General features: G+C 33.5%; 1 protein-coding gene across 1 annotated transcript; it reads left to right on the top strand.

Annotated features, from left to right (window-relative positions):
* Window positions 1–6,933: 6,933 nt before the first annotated feature.
* Window positions 6,934–18,151, top strand: LOC114270852 (cytochrome P450 CYP72A219). The gene is given in 6 exon segments (XM_082884712.1): window positions 6,934–7,163; window positions 7,165–7,315; window positions 10,342–10,559; window positions 11,110–11,354; window positions 11,840–12,227; window positions 17,572–18,151. Coding segments are annotated over 6 exon segments (1,542 nt in total). The 5' UTR covers window positions 6,934–7,052; the 3' UTR covers window positions 18,001–18,151.
* Window positions 18,152–19,277: the final 1,126 nt, after the last annotated feature.

Below are 19,277 nucleotides of genomic sequence, written 5' to 3'. Positions count from 1 at the left end.
TAAGTAAATTCGAGAGAAAATCAAATAAAATAGTAGTAACATACTAAGCTCATGGATGTGAAAAAAAATGAAGTTGGTTGTTGTCTCTCTCTCATTTGGTCAGCCAAAAGGATCTCTCCATAGCCATCAATGACCTGAAAAATATGATTTATAATTGTAATATTGGTTTATAAAAGCTGATGGAAGATTGCAGAGAAATTTTGATGAAAGGGAAAGACTTACATTGTTGGCAATTTCTTTTTGCTTTATTAGGTTTCCAATGTCTTCAAAGGTAATGAGATTTAACTCACTTGTCCAAATTAAAGCCCTACAAGATGACAAAGAAAGGATTGAATTGTTGTTAATACAATATAAGTTTGTAATTTGTTGTTTGTTATCTTTTATTTTGTTTGTTGTACTTACTTAAGTCCAGACACATTTGATATGTGCTGCAAGATGTTTTTTACATGATCTTTTATCAATCTTGAAATCGGAAGAGTTTGTGGAAAGACTCAAGATTTTCTAATGTTTATAGGTTGAGGCAATACGTACGCATCAGCATCAAGCACTTCTTTGTCCTTCATGCTTTGCTCAGCTTGCTTTGTAGCTTGTTTTGAAGCTCTAGTCACTTTTGCAACTTTGGGATATTGGAATTCTGGATCGTGCTGCTTTTCCTTCCTTTCTTTTGCCTTTAAATTTTTTATCATTGACGTCGGATCTTTTTTGACTGTAGACAGTGAAAAAATTAGGAAAAGTGAAATTTCTCTAAAATAACAGATGATATTTCAATATGTAAATTTATTTGATTCAATATTTTGCAGTTACCATAGACTTTTGTCTTTTGTTTCGGTTGTTCTTTGTGTGCCATTTCTTCTTGTTGGGTTGTCGGTTGTTGTTCCACTTGCATTCCAACTATACACAGTGAAAATCAAACAAGCCCTAAAAATGGAATAAGAAAATATACAGAGAAAATGAAATGAGCAGTAGAAATATAACTAATGTGTTTAGAGAAATATAACTTCCAGAGAAAATTACCAATGATAGAGAAAATTATAATAAATAGAAATTTCTCTGAGTTATGTTGACACAAGGACATAACTTTTTGTGGCTCAAGATTTTCACTGACCTTGTGGTTGAAGTTGTGTTGGTGTTCGGTATGGTTGTGTTGCTAGTTGGACGGATAGTTCTTGAACTTATTCATGCAATTTAGCATTTTCAGTTTCAAGCTCCGAATTTGAACACTTCAACTGTTGAATTGTTTTTGTATCGTCTGCTTTTTCAACCTCCAACATCCTTAGTTTCATTTGGATTGTGCTTTCTTTTTCTTGAAGTTCTGAGTTAAGTGATGTCAGGATTCTTATTGAAATATCCTTTTCAGCAAGTAATTCAATCCAATTTCTCTCTTCTTCTTTTTTAGATTGAGAAAGTGCCTTCAGTTTTTGACGTAGATCAGCAATTTGGGCATCCTTTGATTCCTCAAATTCTTCAGGTTGATGCATTGTTGAGCCACAAATGCTATCACGTTGTTGGTCCATTGGCTCATTATGTTCTTCTTCATCACTTTCCTCCTTGTTTTCTTCTTGCTGTTCATCTTCTTGTTCACTGTCTTCTTCTTTCTGTTCATTTTGTTCTTTGTCTTCTGCTTCTATTTCTTCACTTTCTTCTCTGGTTTCTTCTTCTCCACTGCTTGCTTGATGTTCTTGTCCATTGCTGGCTTCGTATTCTTCTATGTTGCCTTCTGCTTGTTCATTCCCTCCATCTTCAGATGGATCTTGTAATGTCTCCTTGAATTTGACAATTGCCTTTTTTGATTTTTTCTTCGTCTTTTTGCGAAGACAGAACTCCTTTGATGAGTTTTTGACTAGCTGTTTGTTATCTATCTGTAACAGGAGACTCTTTTATTAAACAAATGTTACAAAATTCACTGAGAGAAAAAATTCAAATAAGGAAAATAAAATTCATCTAAATGATACTAATGGGAAACAAACTTCAGAGAAAATTGTATGGGCCAAAGAAAATTAGAGACAATGAGTTAATTTTACGAGGCAGAGAAAATTATGAAACAAGCAACATAATTTAGATATCAGAGAAAATCAATCAAGGCATATAAGTTAATGTTTTACTATAATTGTGTCAGAGAAATTTGGATTCCAAAGAAAATTCATTAGAAGGGTAGAAATAAACAGTGTTTGTCAAAGATGCAAGGCACATAAGTTATGGGTAGAGAAAATTACACATAAGGAGATAAAATTTTATGGGCCAGAGAAAATTATGAAACAACCAACATAATTCAGATATTAGAGAAAATCAATCAGGACATATAAATTAATGTGTTACAATTGTGGTCACAGAAATTTGGATAGAAGAGAAAATTGATTACAATGGCAGAAATAGACCAGTGGTAACCAAAGAAGAAAACATAAATTGATCTTAATCAATCAATGCATAAGGAGGGAAACAAAGCAGTGGTCAGAGAAATTTTGGAATTTCACTGAGATTTCAGTAGCAATAGGAATCTAACCTATCGAGGTGCAAGAGAGTGGACTGGTGTCTTCTGCAGCTGTTTCGTCAAGGTTTGCAGGTTCCACTTGACACATCTTGGGAAGTCAGCTGTGTTACTGTCTTCCGAGTCAATGATAGTTGCATGTTCACATAGCCAATACTGTGATGAAAATTAAAGTAAATAAAATTTTCTAAACTCACAAATTTGTAAGTATGATAACTGCAAATTTAAATGGATATTATACTTACCAGCAATGCAATGACACACCCCGCAACTTTTTCTGGAATTTTGTACAATGCCATGATAGAATCAATCAATGTTGATGTGATTGCTTCCGGCCAATCATATTGTTTCATTGATTCAAGAGGTTCCACATACTTTATAAAAACCCAACCTATTGAATTCCCACTTGTTGCAAAAAATAGGGTGAGACACAAGTACAATGTAACAATGATTGCTACATCTTTGAAGTCAGTTGGTTGCTTGCCTTTCATTGTTTTGACCAAGGCATTTTTAAGAACAGGACCAGTGAGCCTTGTGTCCTTTTGGAATCTTCTCCTAAGGAATGCAGATTTTGGCTTTTTAGAGTATCTTAATGACATGGCTCCTTTCCCTCATTCCAAACCAAAAATCAAGGTCATGTCATTTGTTGTAAAGGTTAGGTTCTTCTTACCAACTGTGAATGCTTTTGTTTTTTCATTGTAACATTGGATTATGGCAACTACATCATCATCGGATTTTCTAGATTTCTTTGGATCCATCCTTCCAGTGGTTAGAGCTTGGATCAAATACCAGAATGGGGTCTTTTGAAGCTCTAGAAGTTGTTTTGAATTGAATTTAAGTGTTTGAAAAAAGGAGACGACAGATGAGAGGTTGGATCGGAATTGAATGCTGTAGTGAGCTCTCTTTCTGTGGAGTTTAACAAGTTTTTTCCCCCTTGAGCTTGAGTCTTTTGAAGTTGGGGTACTCATCTGGATGCTAGTTGCTTCATCACCTTGGATTTGTGTGTTTTGGTGAGGAGTTTGTGGTGTTTTGCTGCTGGTTTTTTTATCTTAGATGATAAGAAGACTGAGAGAGTTGTTCTTTCTTGCTTGGTGTTTCTAGTGTTTCGCTGCTGGTTTTTTATCTTAGCCCATAAGAAGACTGAGAGAGTTTTTATTTTTTGCTTGGTGTTTCTGGTGTTTCGCTGCTTTTACGTTTTACCATTTCTAGACAATGATTAAAACATAAAGATGTCAACATTAAATCCCAGAGAAAATTGGACATGTCAGAGAAAATTACAGTTAAGGGAGAAAATTACAGAAAAGTGAAAATTGGAGATGCCAGAGAAAATTACAGATAAGGGAAAATTACAGAAAATTGGACATGCCAGAGAAAATTTGACATTAAAAATTAAATGTCAGAGAAAATCAAGACAACATCATAAACATGGGAGAGAAATTTTCAATAATTGTTAAAATTACATATAGAAGTAAACATACCAGAGAAAATGATGATAGAAAATAGTAAACATGGCAAGCGAAAGAAAATTTCCATTCCACAATTAGCAAGATAAAATAAACAAAGTAATATAAACATGCCACTGAGAATTACAGCATATTGAAACCAAGAATTGAACAAAATAAACATACCAGAGAAAAATACACATTCCGGAGAAAATTACACATTCTTGAGGAAATTTCCATTCCAGAGAAAATTTCAATTCATAATATTAAAATGCAAGAGAAATTTATATACACAACCAGAGAAAATTAACCATGATAGAGACACACAAGGGAGGAAAGTGGTGTGATGTGGTCATAGAACATTATAAATACCAGAGAAACTTAGACAGGGGCAAGAGAGTAATAGACATTGCAGAGAAAAATACATATTCCAGAGAAATTTACAAAGCAGAGAAATTCATAGACAAAATCACAGAAACATGTTCAAGAATAAGATCAAAATTCAGAGAAATAACTTTTTCTCAAAATACACATGACAGAGAAAATTCAAAGAAGAAATATTCATTCTAGTCCATAATATTAAAATTCTAAAGAAAATTAAAAATGATAGAGACACTCAAAGGAGGAAAGTTACGTAATGTGGTCAGAGAAAATTATAAATACCAGAGAAACTTAGACAAAGGCAAGAGAGTAATAGACATTCCAGAGAAAGATAGACATTCCAATTAAAAATACATATTATAGACAAATTTATAGGGGAGGGAAATTTATAGACAAAATTACAGAAACATGTTCAAGAATAAGATAAAAACACATAAAATTATTTTTGTGAAAATAAACATGCCAGAGAAAATTGAAAGAAGAAACATACATTAAGCAAAAATTAGAGAAATTCAAATGTCAGAGAAATTTACAGATAAAATCACACAAACATGTTCAAGAATAAATTCAAAACACACAGAAATAACTTTTTCCAAATTCAGGTAGCTTTTTACTACGAAATTGAAACCCTAATTTATGGAAGGTTAATATAAAATGCTATTAACTGTGTTTCCAAAGAAAATCTAGTTGCATTGTAGAAAAACTGACCAGAGTTAGGATGAAACTTGAATGACGAGCTGATATGGCCTGAGATGAAGATGCGGCGTGACGAAGATGGACTGAGATGATGATGAGCAATGAAAACGAAGCTTTAACGCAGGTCAGAGAAATTTGTGAGGAAGGAATGGGAATGATTTTTACAGAAGATAACGAAGCTCTAATATCGATGGTGAAGATGATGTTGAAACCCTAATTCTGCTGTTCTCTTGTTCGTGAAATGCTGGATGTTTGGAATGGAACTCAGACGTCGGAATGAGTTTCGTTTCTGTGTTAATTTTGGCAAGGGTGTTTTGGTCCACAAAATAATTAAAAACGTGCGCCAAGTTGTTCAGGGACATGATGCATTACTATTTTTTTGGATGCCCTTTATCCTCTAAATTATTATTATTAGGGACCTTAAAAAAAATTCCCCTTAAATCTTATACTAGATTAAATACAATCATTTATTTGAGAATTATGAAACAAAGTATAAAAGAAGTTTTATTTTTTTAAAAAGACCACCAATTTTATAAATAATTATTTTGAAAAATTAGAATTTGAATAAAAATTTAAAAATACATATAGGTATTTGATTTTTTTCCTAATAAAAAATACATATTTGGAGAAATTATCCCTCACTTTCCATTTTCTTTATTTTATTTCTTTCATTTCTCTTTCTATTTATTTTCTCATTTATTTTTTCATGGTGTCACTGTAGCAAATAGCAACACCATATAAATTTATTTATTTATTTATTATTATTATTATTATTATTATTATTATTATTATTATTATTATTTGTTCTCTTCTCTATGTTTTTTCCTCAATTTTTTTCATATTTTTTTCTCATCAATGTTAGCTAGCATCATCCAATTCCATAGCAACTTATGAAACCTGAATTTTTCTTTTGTTTTGTAAACATATTTGTGTATTAAATTTTTTTAAAGAAAAATAGCATAATAACATTTCATATTTATAATAAAAAAATTGACTTAAAAAATTACCAAATGTTATCTCATAAATATATAAAAAATTTATCTTTTCACAATCCTATATTATGCTCAAATTTTAATTATCATTAAAAAAATAAGTCAATATTTCTCACCTTAATAATAAAATTTTTAAAAATAAATATAAAAATGAAAAAATATCTAATCACATTACAATAAATTAAAACTAGATGATAGGGAATAAAAGATAAATAAATTATTTTAGAATAATAAACTTTTAAATTTGTCATTTCTTACATTTAATTAAAATAGAATTGAAAAATGCTTCAAACCACTAATTGAAGATCACTAATTGACTACTAATGATGTGACATCATGTGGATTTTTTATTATTGATGTGATAGTTTGGCTTTTATTTTTTTATTTTCTTGCACTGTTAACTCATTAGAGATAATTAGTGCTATCAAATTAGAGCACTGAATCAGTGATGTTTCATTAATGGTTGATTTTATTTTTATTTTTATTTTTTCAACTTATTAAAGTTCAAAATTTATAGTGAAAAAAAAAATACAAAGGTAAGGAAATACCAAAAAAAAAATTGTAAGAAATAAAATAATAATTTAATATATAGGTAAATTACAATTATAGAGTATTAAGTGTATAGGGTATTATAGTCATTTGTATAACTAAGTTAATACCGTTTGACTTAAATTAACCGGAGTAAAAAATCTTGACAATGTCCAAAAAAAAAAAAAAAAAAGAGAGAAAATTTTGTAATTATGAAAATTATAAGAAAGATTCCTATAATTATTAAAATCTCTAGAAAGATGGGTGTAATTTACTCCATGTTATAGTGAATATGATATTTTTTTTGGGTCTAATTTTAAATTAAAATTAATTTTAAAAGTAAATTAACCAAATTCAAGGTCCAAAAGTGAGAAAATGACTAAAAAACAAAGGTGTCATTTTTCTCATACTCTGCTCTCTGGTAATTCAATTCCAAGCTTCTTTCTCTCATTTTCTCTCTCTCTCTCTCTCTCTGAACTCTCATGATACACATATGGAGAAAATAAATGAGTCGTCTGGTGCAATCGGATGTGGTATAATTGGTGTAGTATTATTGAGCTTGATATGGGGATCATGGAGAATATTGAATTGGGTATGGTTAAGACCGAAGAAGCTAGAGAGTTGCCTCAGAAAACAAGGTCTCAATGGAAACTCATACAAGCTCTTCTTCGGGGACCTAAAAGAGAGCTCCGCCATGGATAAAGAAGCTAGCTCCACTCGCATCAGCATCTCCGATGACGCAGTGCCTAGTCGTGTCTTGCCCTTCCTTCATACCCAAATCTCCAACTACGGTACGTTTCCACTCTGATTGTACACATCTATCTTTGGATTTATTTTATTTTATTTTATTTTTATGTTTTAAATTCGTATTTTTTGTTTTTGTTTTTGCTGAATATGTTAAAATATATAAAAGTATATTAAATACAAAATTATTAATCTATTTAATCTGATAAAGTATAAAATTTAGAAAATTTTAGATCAAGGTTTTTTATATTAAGATTTTATAAAACTAAATTACATACAATATTTTCATAATAGTGAAATCTCTTAATATTTTTATTGAGAAATTTCTTTTCACAAACTCTTCAAAGAAAAATTTCACCTTATAAATTTTTAGGTGTTAAAATTTTTCTAATAATATTATTGAAACACCTTAACTAATAAAAAAAATATATTGAACTTCCATTACTATTAAAAGTTAGAGAGGGATAGCTCATTGATTTCTTCTAAAATTTATAAAATAATTTTTTAAAAATTTACTAAATACCAAAAATATAAAATTTTATTTTTTTGTATTTATTAATTTTTTTAAGGAAAATATATATATAAAAAACTTAGGGTTCTTATAACAAAATAAATTTTGAATTTTAAATTTTATTAATTTAAATCTTAATCTTTTGATTTATTTTCAATTTAAATAATTTACCTATTTTTGTTTAAAAAAATTAATCGAAAAGTAACATTTTAATTATTAAAGAAAAAAAAATATTTTAGACATTTTATGTACACTTAACTAAAATATTGTTTTTTCGTCAGTTTATTTAACGAAAATAAGCAATGATTTATATTAAAAATTAATTAAAAGATAAGGGTTTACTAACTTGATAAAATAAAAGAAGTTTAGATTTATTTTGTTGTAAGAGTCAATTTCTTTTGTAATTAACCCATTTTTTTAATAAATATTTTACTTTTAAATATATTTAAAGCATAAAAAAATTAATTAAAATATTAAAAATGTTCACTAGAAAGCAAAAGGAAAATTTATCTATGAATACCATCTTGAGGAATGGTGATCTGTTTAGTACCAAGAATTTTTTTTATAGACCAATTAGTCTCATTCATTGATTTTGAAAATGTAGATTTAATATATTATTTAGAAATTGAATTTACGGTTTTATGCTTATTTCTATTATGTGTCTTTTTTTCTTTTGCACTAGAAAGATAAGATACACAATATGTGAGAATTAAATTTAGGATGAATTGTTATATGAAATTTTTTTTATTTGAAAAACATTTCAGAAAAGTAAAAAAATGACTGGAAATATGGAATTCTTCAAACATTTCAAAGGAGTACAAAAAGTCCTTAATAAGTTTTGAGCAAATATTTAATTTCAAACTGTAACACTCAAAACGTAACATTTTAATGTAACACTTCAAAAAAATTTCTTAGTGTATTTTTCTCAAAAAAAAAAAAAAAAAAAAAAATCTTTAGTGTAAACTCCAATGTAACATACAAAAAAGTCCTTAGTGTATTTTTTCCAACCGTAACACTCCAAAAAAATGATGTAGAACTCTTCAAATCATTCCACAAGGATGTGAGATTCTTTAAACCATTCCAAAATGAGTACAAAAGTTCCTTAATAAGCTTTGGGCAAATGTATAATTTTAAATTGTGGGTGTTACGTTTGGAAAAAGTACACAAAGGAGTTTTTAGTGTTTTTGTGTATGTCACATGGAAGTGTGTTATATCGGAGTGTTACGTTTGGGATTATATTGATTCGAGTGTTACATTTGGAAAAAAGTATACTAAGAAGTTTGTTTTGTGTGTTATTTGGGTGTTACGTTTGAAAAAAGTATACTAACGAGTTTTTTTAGAGTGTTACGTTATTAGTTTGGAAAAAGTATACTAATGAGTTTTTTAGTGTGCTACACTGGAGTGTTACGTTATCAGAGTATTACATTGAATGGTAACGTTTTTGTTCGTAATGTGAGATTCGTTCCAGAAGGAGGAAAATTCCAAAACCTCTATAGTGCGGATTGCCCAAATGTGTAATTTCACATTTGGAGAATCCCATTTTTATCTCTCAAAAATTGAACCCAAATATGTGCGACTATCCTTCTGTGTAATTTCCACTTTAATAGAACTTTTGGGTTTATAAAAAAAAAATGAAGGACTAAACAGTTTACAAGATTACATTTTGGGATTTATTGGTGTTTCACCAAAGCAAAAGGAAAATATTAGAATTGAAAAACAGAAATACTTTTTTGATTTGGATAATATAGTCAGTATAATTTTTCATTGAAGGTCTCTTCTTAGCATTGAATAATTTGCTCTTAAAGATCATGAATATGTGACCTGAGTAAAGAAACGTATTGACTTGATAGAGAATGCCAAACTTTATGAGCATTAATGCGATTTCCAGATGAATCAGTGAAAAATGATGATGGTGGGCATGGAATGAATCCATCAAAATAACCAAAAAGAGAACTAGATCTTACATAAGTTTCGACTTGATTCTTCCACAAAATTTAATTTTTGATAGTGACACAAGGGAGTGAAATTGGATACAAGAAAATCTAATCAAGGAGGTAAGATTCTGTAGATGCAGAAGAATTTGAATCAGCAATTGAATATGTAAACCAAAACAACTCAGATAATTGAAACAAGACAGATTTGACCAAGGAGGATACATCTCAACTTGAGAAGTTGCAGTTGTGGAACAGAGTTGAGAACAACCTCTAATGAGATTGCCAAAAGACAGAAAATTGTTACCAGAGCAAGAAGAATGATGTCTTCAGTTGATAACGGATGGAACATCGTAGCACTACTAACTAACTCAATGACGGACACAGTCGTAACTACCATAACTAACTCTTCTTGCTTACTATAAGCAAGAATTTTACTTTCTTAATTTGGAAAGTATAGGTCCTGTGATATAATTAATTAACTCATCATGTCAATATCACGTGTATTTATTTAATTTGCCTTGTGAACTTCACTACTTACGTATATGTATTGCTTGCTTCAGTTTGTTCAAGAAATATTTATTTGATCGCTCTTGAACTTCTATTTGACGTTTTCGGTTATAAGTTGCAGGAAAGAAGTCCTTTACGTGGTTTGGACCAATACCTAGTGTTAACATCGTGGACCCTGAACTTGTAAAGGAGGTCTTGTCTAAGAATTTCAACTATCAAAAGACCAAGTCAAATCCATTTGTCAAGTTGTTAGACAATGGACTAACTAGCCTTGATGGTGAGCTATGGGCTAAACACAGAAAAATCATCAACCCGGCTTTCCATATGGAGAAGTTGAAGGTTATTTCCACCATTTTTTTTATATCATTAGGGTTCAATACAGTGTTGGTCCCCAAAGTATGCACTCTGTTTCATTTTAGTTTCCCATTCTTCGATTTTTCAATGAAGTCAATTTGATCTCCAACTAATATGGTTCGATATTTCCATCCAAATTTTGAAAAAAAAAAAAAAACCCCATGCTTCCATTATAAAATTTGGTTGAATTGATGCTAAGGACCATTTAAACACAAATTGGGCAAGTTGGGGACCAAATTGACGCGTTGAAATATCATGGATTAGAATGACATAGAATGCATACTTTGAGGACCAATTGTGTATTTAACCATATTAGTTATTTAAGCTTAGTTGCTCTAATTAGTTAAATATTTTAGTGGTCGTTTGCTGTGTCTAAATGCAACTTCATGATAGAACAAAATTCTACATATATATATATATATATATCAATTGGTTTCCTAGTGTTGTCTTCTTCTTCTTCTTCTTCTTCGTGTACAGCCTGCAATATGGTTACTGACTGAGACTTGGTTTTTTGGTCTTTTGATTTTGTTTATAGCATATGGTACCTGCATTTTATTTGTGCTGTAGTGAGATGATAAACAAATGGGAGAACAGTGCCTCAACAGAAGGGTCATGTGAGGTGGATGTGTGGCCTTATCTTCAAACTTTGACTAGCGATGTGATATCTCGCGCAGCTTTCGGTAGCAACTATGAAGATGGAAGAAAGATATTCAAACTTCAGAAAGAACTAATTCTACTTATACTCCAGACTGTCAGTACAGTTTACATCCCAGGCATGAGGTAAAATCAAATTGTCTCAAATACTTAATTTGAATATTTTTCTATTTGGTTGGACAAGCATATATTAGTTTGAGAGGAAGTAAAATAGTTGGTAAAATTTTAGGCACCTCTAACATTGTTGTATTAGTTTAGCTCCTTCTTTTGTTAGAAAATGTGAAAGATATATATTTCAGTACTAGGAAAGATAAATAGAAATCTAAATATACGATATTTGAGAAGAAAAAAAAAATGAAAAGAAAAAAGATAGGGTGCTACAAGGACCAAATTGACACAAGGGAGAAAGTTTAAGGACCAACGATGTAATTTGTCCAAAAAGATGTTTATTTTTGTTTTTATTTATTATTTATATTGAATGGGGAGGGAGAATCAAACCTATGACCTTCTAGTAAAGTTGAGGAGCTCTGGCCACTGGGCCAACGCCAATAGGTAAAAAGATATATCATAGTTTCTAGCTAGCTATATATGCTTCACTACTGCATGTGTAGGTTTTTGCCAACTAAGAGGAATAGGAGGATGAAAGAAATTGATAAAGAAATACACGCTACACTGAGTGTTATCATCAATAAAAGGATGAAGGCAATGAAGGAAGGAGAAACTAGTAAAGACGACTTACTGGGTATATTACTAGAATCCAATCTCAGAGAAATTGAACAACATGGGAATAACGGGAAAGGTGGAATGGCTATTGAAGAAGTTATTGAAGAGTGCAAGCTATTCTACATTGCTGGGCAGGAGTCCACGTCGGTTTTGCTAGTGTGGACTATGATTTTATTAAGTAGGCATCAAAATTGGCAACAACGTGCAAGGGAAGAGGTATTACAAGTATTTGGGAACCACAAACCCAACTTTGATGGCTTAAATCGCCTCAAAATTGTAAGTGCATACTTTCTATATACACTCACTTTGGAAAATCATTAATTCTTGTGGACATTATTGCATAAAAGATTATATTCCTACTTACCAAACAAGTATTCATTGTGCTTTTGTTTTCCTCATTGTTTGTTTTTTCCCTTTCAAATTCAAATTCATAACCAGTATATGACCCTTAACATGCATGTATCATTCTGTTATGCCAATAAGATCTAGGAATGTTAATTTTCTTTCATATCTATATAAAGAAAATGTTAAGACTACCAAAATTTCTATACAAAATCCAAAATGATATATGGCAGTGACATAGTTATAAGAATAATTCTATACACCATAGGGGACTTCTAAACCTGTCATAACCAACTCTGGAACAACATATTAATGTAGAAAATGCCATATTTTGTACTATATGACACGTGTTTACATATTTTGTTACACAAATTTGTTAAAATAGTTGAAGTTATGTGTGTCATTTATTTATAGTTGAGGTAATGTGTGTCATTTATATATATAAGGAGGGGTACTATTGTCATCATGTAAGACTTGAGTTTAATATAAATAAAGTGTTGAGGTGAAGGGTTGAATTAATAAACCCGGAACCGTATTACTTACGTATTCCTCCTCTGCTTTCTTCTTCTTCTCTCTCTCACCTTAACCTTAAATTCTGTGTACTTTAATCTTTGACTTGGTATTAGAGCAAGGTTCAACAGACTCTGGAGATCTTTGCAAGGTAACAATGGTGTGCTGGCATCATTATCCGCACGATGACGTCAGCATAGTGTCAGGTTTGTACGGACGACTTGATTTGGGAAAACCCTTGTCTGATTCGAAATTTCGTCCTGGTATTTATGGATATTTTTACACAATTAATTGGAGACATCTGATGTAAGTTTTTGATTTTTGAATGTTTTTCGGCAATATTGTGGCCCATCTTGTGGTATATGATTCCAGCACCTGTTGCCTAGTTTTGGTTGTTAAAACATCATCTATGGGAGCTGACTGAACCTGTTAGGGCTTTCTTTGATGTTTGTTCGATGTCTTGGTGCACTTGGGGTTGAGATATCATTCCTTTTTGGCATTTCTCTACCTATTTCAGCACACTGTTGTTGGTCTGATTGCTTGTCTATGGCTGGAACAGCTCTATAACTACTTTAATTAGGTAATTTGGATTGTTGGTTATTGGTGTTGGGTGGTTCTTCCGGTGGTTTTGTTCTATAGTTTTTTTTTGGGTATTTCTTTACTACCTGGGTCTGATGGCTGATGCATTACCTCCAGCAGTGAAGGCTGAGTATCTCACTCTCCTTTGGTCAAAGATGATGACTTGCCTAAGTCTGTTACTACCAAAAAATTGAATGTTTAAACTACCTTGCTTGAGCTCATGCTGTTAATGTTTTTTTGCGAGATAAGAAAAAATTGCGTTCCATTACTGCACTTCCTCTATCTGAAACGGATACCACTTATGATGATTGGTGCAGCGAGGATTCTTGTGTTATGGGTTGGCTTTGGCATAGCTTGGAACCTATTGTTGCTACCACTGTTGAGTTTTGTGAGACGTCTAAGAAAATTTGGGACTCTCTCGCTGATTCTTTTTTGCATCAGAGTGGTGTGTCTAGAGTGTATGATTGTATGAGCAGATTTTTGCTACTAAGCAATCTAGTTGATCACTCTTTGAGTATTATAGCAGCCTTACACATCTATGGGATCAGTTGTTACAACATCGACCTTTCAGTACGGACTTGGCCCAATAGTAGCAGCATTGGGAGGAGTTTATGGTTGCTTCTTTGCTCACTGGTTTAGATTCCAATTTGTGTGGCTTCAAGGATTAGATTTTGGCCAGCAAGATTTTACCTTCAGCAGCCAATGCATATTCTCGCTTATTATGATCTTCTTTGGGACACAATTCTAGTATTTCTGGCCTTACTCCTTTGAGTGGTGCTTTCTCCGCTTTGGTTTATGGTCAGGTACCACGCTCAGTGGGTCTCGTGGCAACTTTGGGTCTCGTGGTTCCCAAAGAATACTTCCCATGGGAATAGTTTTGTGATAGTGGTTCATATCGTGGCTCACGTGTAGTGGTTCACGTGGTGGTCGTGGTCCAGCTTGTCACGGTGACTAGAAATGTGATTATTGTGGTTCCATTGGTCATACTGAGCCTTGGTGTTGGCAAAAGTATGGCAAGACTAATCATGTAAATCAGGTTATTGATGTTGCTACCTAGACCCCGACTCCCTTTGGCTCTGTAGCTCATCATCTGATTCTCACGAGGCATTCACTACTTGGATTAATGAGCTTACTTCTCTTCTTCGGTCTGCTATTCTCTCATCCTCTATTGCCACCTTGGTGGGTTTAGGAAATATTGCATGCATGGCCCAATCTAACCAACCTTGGCTCCTAGATTTTGGTACTAGTTCTCACATTTATGGTAATTCATCATTTTTTCATGCTTTACATCCTGTTACCCATAATATTGTTCTTGCTGATGGGTCCTCTCGGCCTGTTAGTGGGATAAGCACCCTTCATTCCACCCCCGTTTTATCTTTACCCATTAGTCTATATGTTCCTTATTTTCTATTTAATTTGTTGTCTGTTAGCCAATTGACTAAAGTTCTTCATTGTTTCATAACCTTTTCTCCTACTTCTTGTGTGTTGTAAGACCTCAAGACCAAGAAGATGATTGGTTTGGGACATGAGCAGCAAGGCCTTTATTATTTGGATACTGACAGCTCCTGTCTTCCTTCGACTCCTATTTTGAGTGCCAACATTTCTCCTTTGCAATGACATTTTCGTTTGGGTCATTCGTCTCTGGCCAAGTTGAAGCTTGTTGTTCCTGGTTTGAGTCATGTGTCTACCCTAGAATGTGAAACTTGTCAGCTTGGAAAGCATCATTGTAGTTCTTTTTCTAGTCATAGTGTTAGATGTGAGTTTGAGTCCTTTGATGTAGTCCACACGGACATATGGGGTCCTTCTTGTACTTTCACCCTTTATGGTTTTTTATATTTTGTTATTTTTGAGGATGATTTCTCCCGAATGACTTAGTTGTTTTTAATGACAAATCGCTCTAAGGTCCTCACATATTATTCACGTTTTATAATGAAATTGATACTCAGTTTTGTAAGTATATTAAAGTGTTTCGTTCTGATAATGCCTTAGTATATTCAGTCTATTGTTAACTCCTTTTGTGTTGATCGGGGTATTATTCATTAGACTACTTGTGCTCACACTTCTCAACAAAATGGGGTTGCTGAATGGAAACACCGTCATGTATTAGATGTTGCTCGTACCTTATTATTTTACATGCAAGTGCCTAAACACTTCTGGGGCGATGTTGTCCTTACAACATGTTTTCTCATTAATCATATGCCATCAGTTGTGTTGCATAATCAATCTCCGTTCTCCTTGCTATATCCTTCTAGTTCCTCATTCCGTTTTCCACTGCGGGTTTTTAGTTGAGTAGCATTTTCTTATGTTCTTGATCTTAGTTAGGATAAGTTGTTCCCCCTGTGCTTGCAAGTGTGTTTTTTTAGGCTATTCTCGTACACAAAAGGGTTATCATTGTTATCACCCCAAGTCCCGTCGTTATTTGGTCAGTGTTAATGTCACTTTTTTTTAGTCCACCTTGTTCTTCTCTACACAAGGCCAACAGTTGTCTCTAGATCTGATCTTGTGTCATGAGGGGGAGCCTTTCTTTCCCTCATCCACTCTTATATCTACTCTTCCCATACCTGATGTGTCATTCTCTTCCACTCTTTCATCTCATCTTCTGCTGCCACATGTGCCTCCCCTCCATCTTCTCCATTGCCCACTTTGTCTTCTCCATTACAGGTCTATTAGAGATCCCACAATCGAGTACATCTTCTCCGTTTGAGGTTCTTGTTCTCTCTTCTCCTCCAACCTTTGCTAATTTGCCTATTGCTTTGTGTAAAGGTAAACCTATTTGCACTTAGCATCCTATTTCAAAGTTTGTTTCATATGCTCATATTTCTCTTGTTTTCCTTTCCTTTGCTTATAGTTTGTCTTCTCTGTCTATTTCCACTTCTTATCGACATGCTATGTCCAGCTCTAGCTAGAAACATGCAATGGATGAGAAGATGCTTGCTCTCTACCAGAATCAGACATGGGAGCTCACTACTTTTCCCTCTAGGAAGCCTCTTGTTGGGTGTCGTTGGATTTACACTGTTAAGTATCTCCTTGATGGCTTCGTTGAACGCCTTAAGGCCTGTTTAGTTGCAAAAGGCTACATCCAAACTTATAGTGTTGATTATCATGAGACCTTTTCCCTATGGCTTGTCTTAATTCAGTTCAGATACTCCGCTCTGTTGCTGTTAGTTGTTCTTAGCTCTTATATCAGCTGGAAATAAAAAATGCCTTTCTCCATGGTGATTTGCAAGACGAGGTATGTATGGACCAAACTCTTGGTTATGTTGTGATTGGTTGTTTGTCGTTTGCGGAAGGCTTAATTGAAAAGCTTAACCCATACTTCTCCTTAAAACCCAGATATTAAGGAGAGGGACACTGGAGCCTTATAACTAGTACAGATGGGGTAATTCTAGGCGATGTGGGACACATTCCAACACACTCTCCTGGACCACAACATACAGTAGCCGGACAAACGACACACCATTCACAGTCCCAACCAAGCTCTGATACCAAATTGAAAAAAACAGCCCACACTTCTCCTTAAAACCCAAGTATTAAAGAGAAGGAAACTAGAGCCTTATAACTAGCACAGAAGGGGCAACTCCAGACGATGTGGGACACATTCCAACACACCCTCCTGGACCATAACATACAGTAGCCGGACAAACGGCACACCAATCACAGGCTCAACCAAGCTTTGATACTAAGTTGGAAAGCCGAACCCACACTTCTCCTTAAAACCTAGGTATTAAGGAGAGGGAAACTGGAGCCTTATAACCAATACAGATAGGGCAATTACAGGCGATGTGAGACACATTCTAACATGCTTTATATGGATTGAAGTAATCTCCTCGTGCTTGGTTTGACCGCTTCAGTCATGTTGTGCTTGCCTATGGTTTTCAAAGATCTACATCTGATCATTCTGTTTTTGTTCGCTAGTCCTCTGGGGTTGTAGTCTTGATTGTTTATGTGGATGATATCATTTTTTTCGGCAGTGATTCTCTTGGGATTACTGATTTGAAACACTATTTAAGCATTTTTATACTAAGGAGCAACATGTTTGCATGAGAAACTACAATTTCATTTGCTAAAAACCTAAAATTTCTGTCAAAATTTGTACAATATTTTAGGGAAAGAAAAATATTTTGTATGCACAATGTTTCACTTCGTTTAAATTTAATTAAATGTGATCTTTGAAATTTTTGTTCCTTAGGTGACTATGATTTTGTATGAAGTTTTACGGTTATACCCACCGATAGTTTGGTTACCACGAGTGGTCCATGAAGATATGAAATTAGGAGGAATCACCCTCCCAGAGGGAGTCCTACTTTCTTTACAGGTAATGCTACTTCATTATGACCGTGAAATTTGGGGTGAGGATGTAAAAGAGTTCAAGCCAGAGAGGTTTTCAGAAGGAGTGTCGAAGGCAACAAAGAACAACCAAGCTTCATTTTTCCCATTTAGTTCAGGACCTCGGGTATGTATTGGACAAAACTTCGCAATGTTAGAAGCCAAGATGGCCATAGCTACGACTCTACAACAATTCTCTTTTGAGCTTTCACCGTCCTATACTCATGCTCCGTTCACTAAGGGAACTCTTCAACCTCAATATGGTGCTCACTTGATTCTACACAAACTTTGAAGCCGAGTCTTTGCACAGGATTGAGATGGATTTTTTCTCTGTATTTGAGGGAAATGCTTTGGTATTATTTTATTAGTCCTTTCATTAATGTTTGACTTCATATACTTTCTACTATCTTGAATTTACATCAATGAACTTCCTATTTGGTTCACATATATCTTCTTTTACATAGTGTATGTTTTGTTGGAACGAAATTGTTTCTTGTTGGTTTGAAAGCTTCGAATATTAGCATATCATCTTAAATTTTAAAACCATGATTCCACGAATTCCAATCATAACTTGCATTTCCAAGTTCAAAAAAAGGAGATAGAAGAAAGGAAAAAATAAATTATTTGTGAAGATATGTGGGGGTCATTATAATACTAACTCCCTTGTGTAGTCTTAAATTATTATTGTCATACGGCCTTGGGTGATTTTGCTCCATTAATGACATGCTTGCCCACCACGAGAATTGACACCTCTTTGGTACATCCATCTCTGCAATGCATTTAGTCTTATGTACATACATATTCTGAGAAACTAATGACAAACTACATTTCAGATGGAACATGATGTGTTGAAAAGGCCATTTCATCCTAACCTGGCCTGGCTCACTCTTGATCGCATCCATTTCTAATTTTATTTTATTTTATTTTATTTTATTTTTTGGATAAATTTTGAGTTAGTTTTATGTGATATACTTAAATAGCTATAGATCCTATACATTTTAATGCACTAGTAAGCCTTAGCCTGATAAAGGTTTATGGGTGGTTAGATTTCCACCCAAACCCCGACCATAGTGGTTTCTAGCCCAATGTAGATACCGACAACAAAGATAAGGGACAGTGTAGACGCCTCATTTTTTACGGCCATTACGATTTGGACACCATCGTATGCACACCCGATGATGAGTTTATATGCTCGCCAAGTGCTCGAAGTCCTCAACGGAATGTCACAACTTTGAGCCTTTCAAACCCTGCACCCTTGTTGCCTTTTTCTTGGACCTAGCTTTGGTCCTTCAAGCCTACAACCCTTGGTGGCCTGCTGGCCACCCTTATGGGCTGCCGGCCATCACTTTTGGGTTGCCGGCCACTGATGTGGCTTGGCAGCCACCAGTTTCTTTTGCAGATATTTTGTGCCAGCTGTGCTAGCTGTTTGCACAGATGCATGCATCTTCACCCACGTGTAGGGCTGGATATCCTTGTAGAGAATTCATGTTTTTTATATGTAGAAGACTCCTCTCTCATGTTTTAGGGTTAGAAAATTTTGAGATTAAAATTTTTCCTCTCTCTACAATT

Source organism: Camellia sinensis, chromosome 8 (assembly GCF_055761805.1).
Source record: "Camellia sinensis isolate YWXY chromosome 8, ASM5576180v1, whole genome shotgun sequence".
NCBI lineage: Eukaryota > Viridiplantae > Streptophyta > Magnoliopsida > Ericales > Theaceae > Camellia > Camellia sinensis.
Note: the sequence above shows the minus strand (reverse complement) of the source record. Positions and strands in the feature narration are given on the sequence as shown.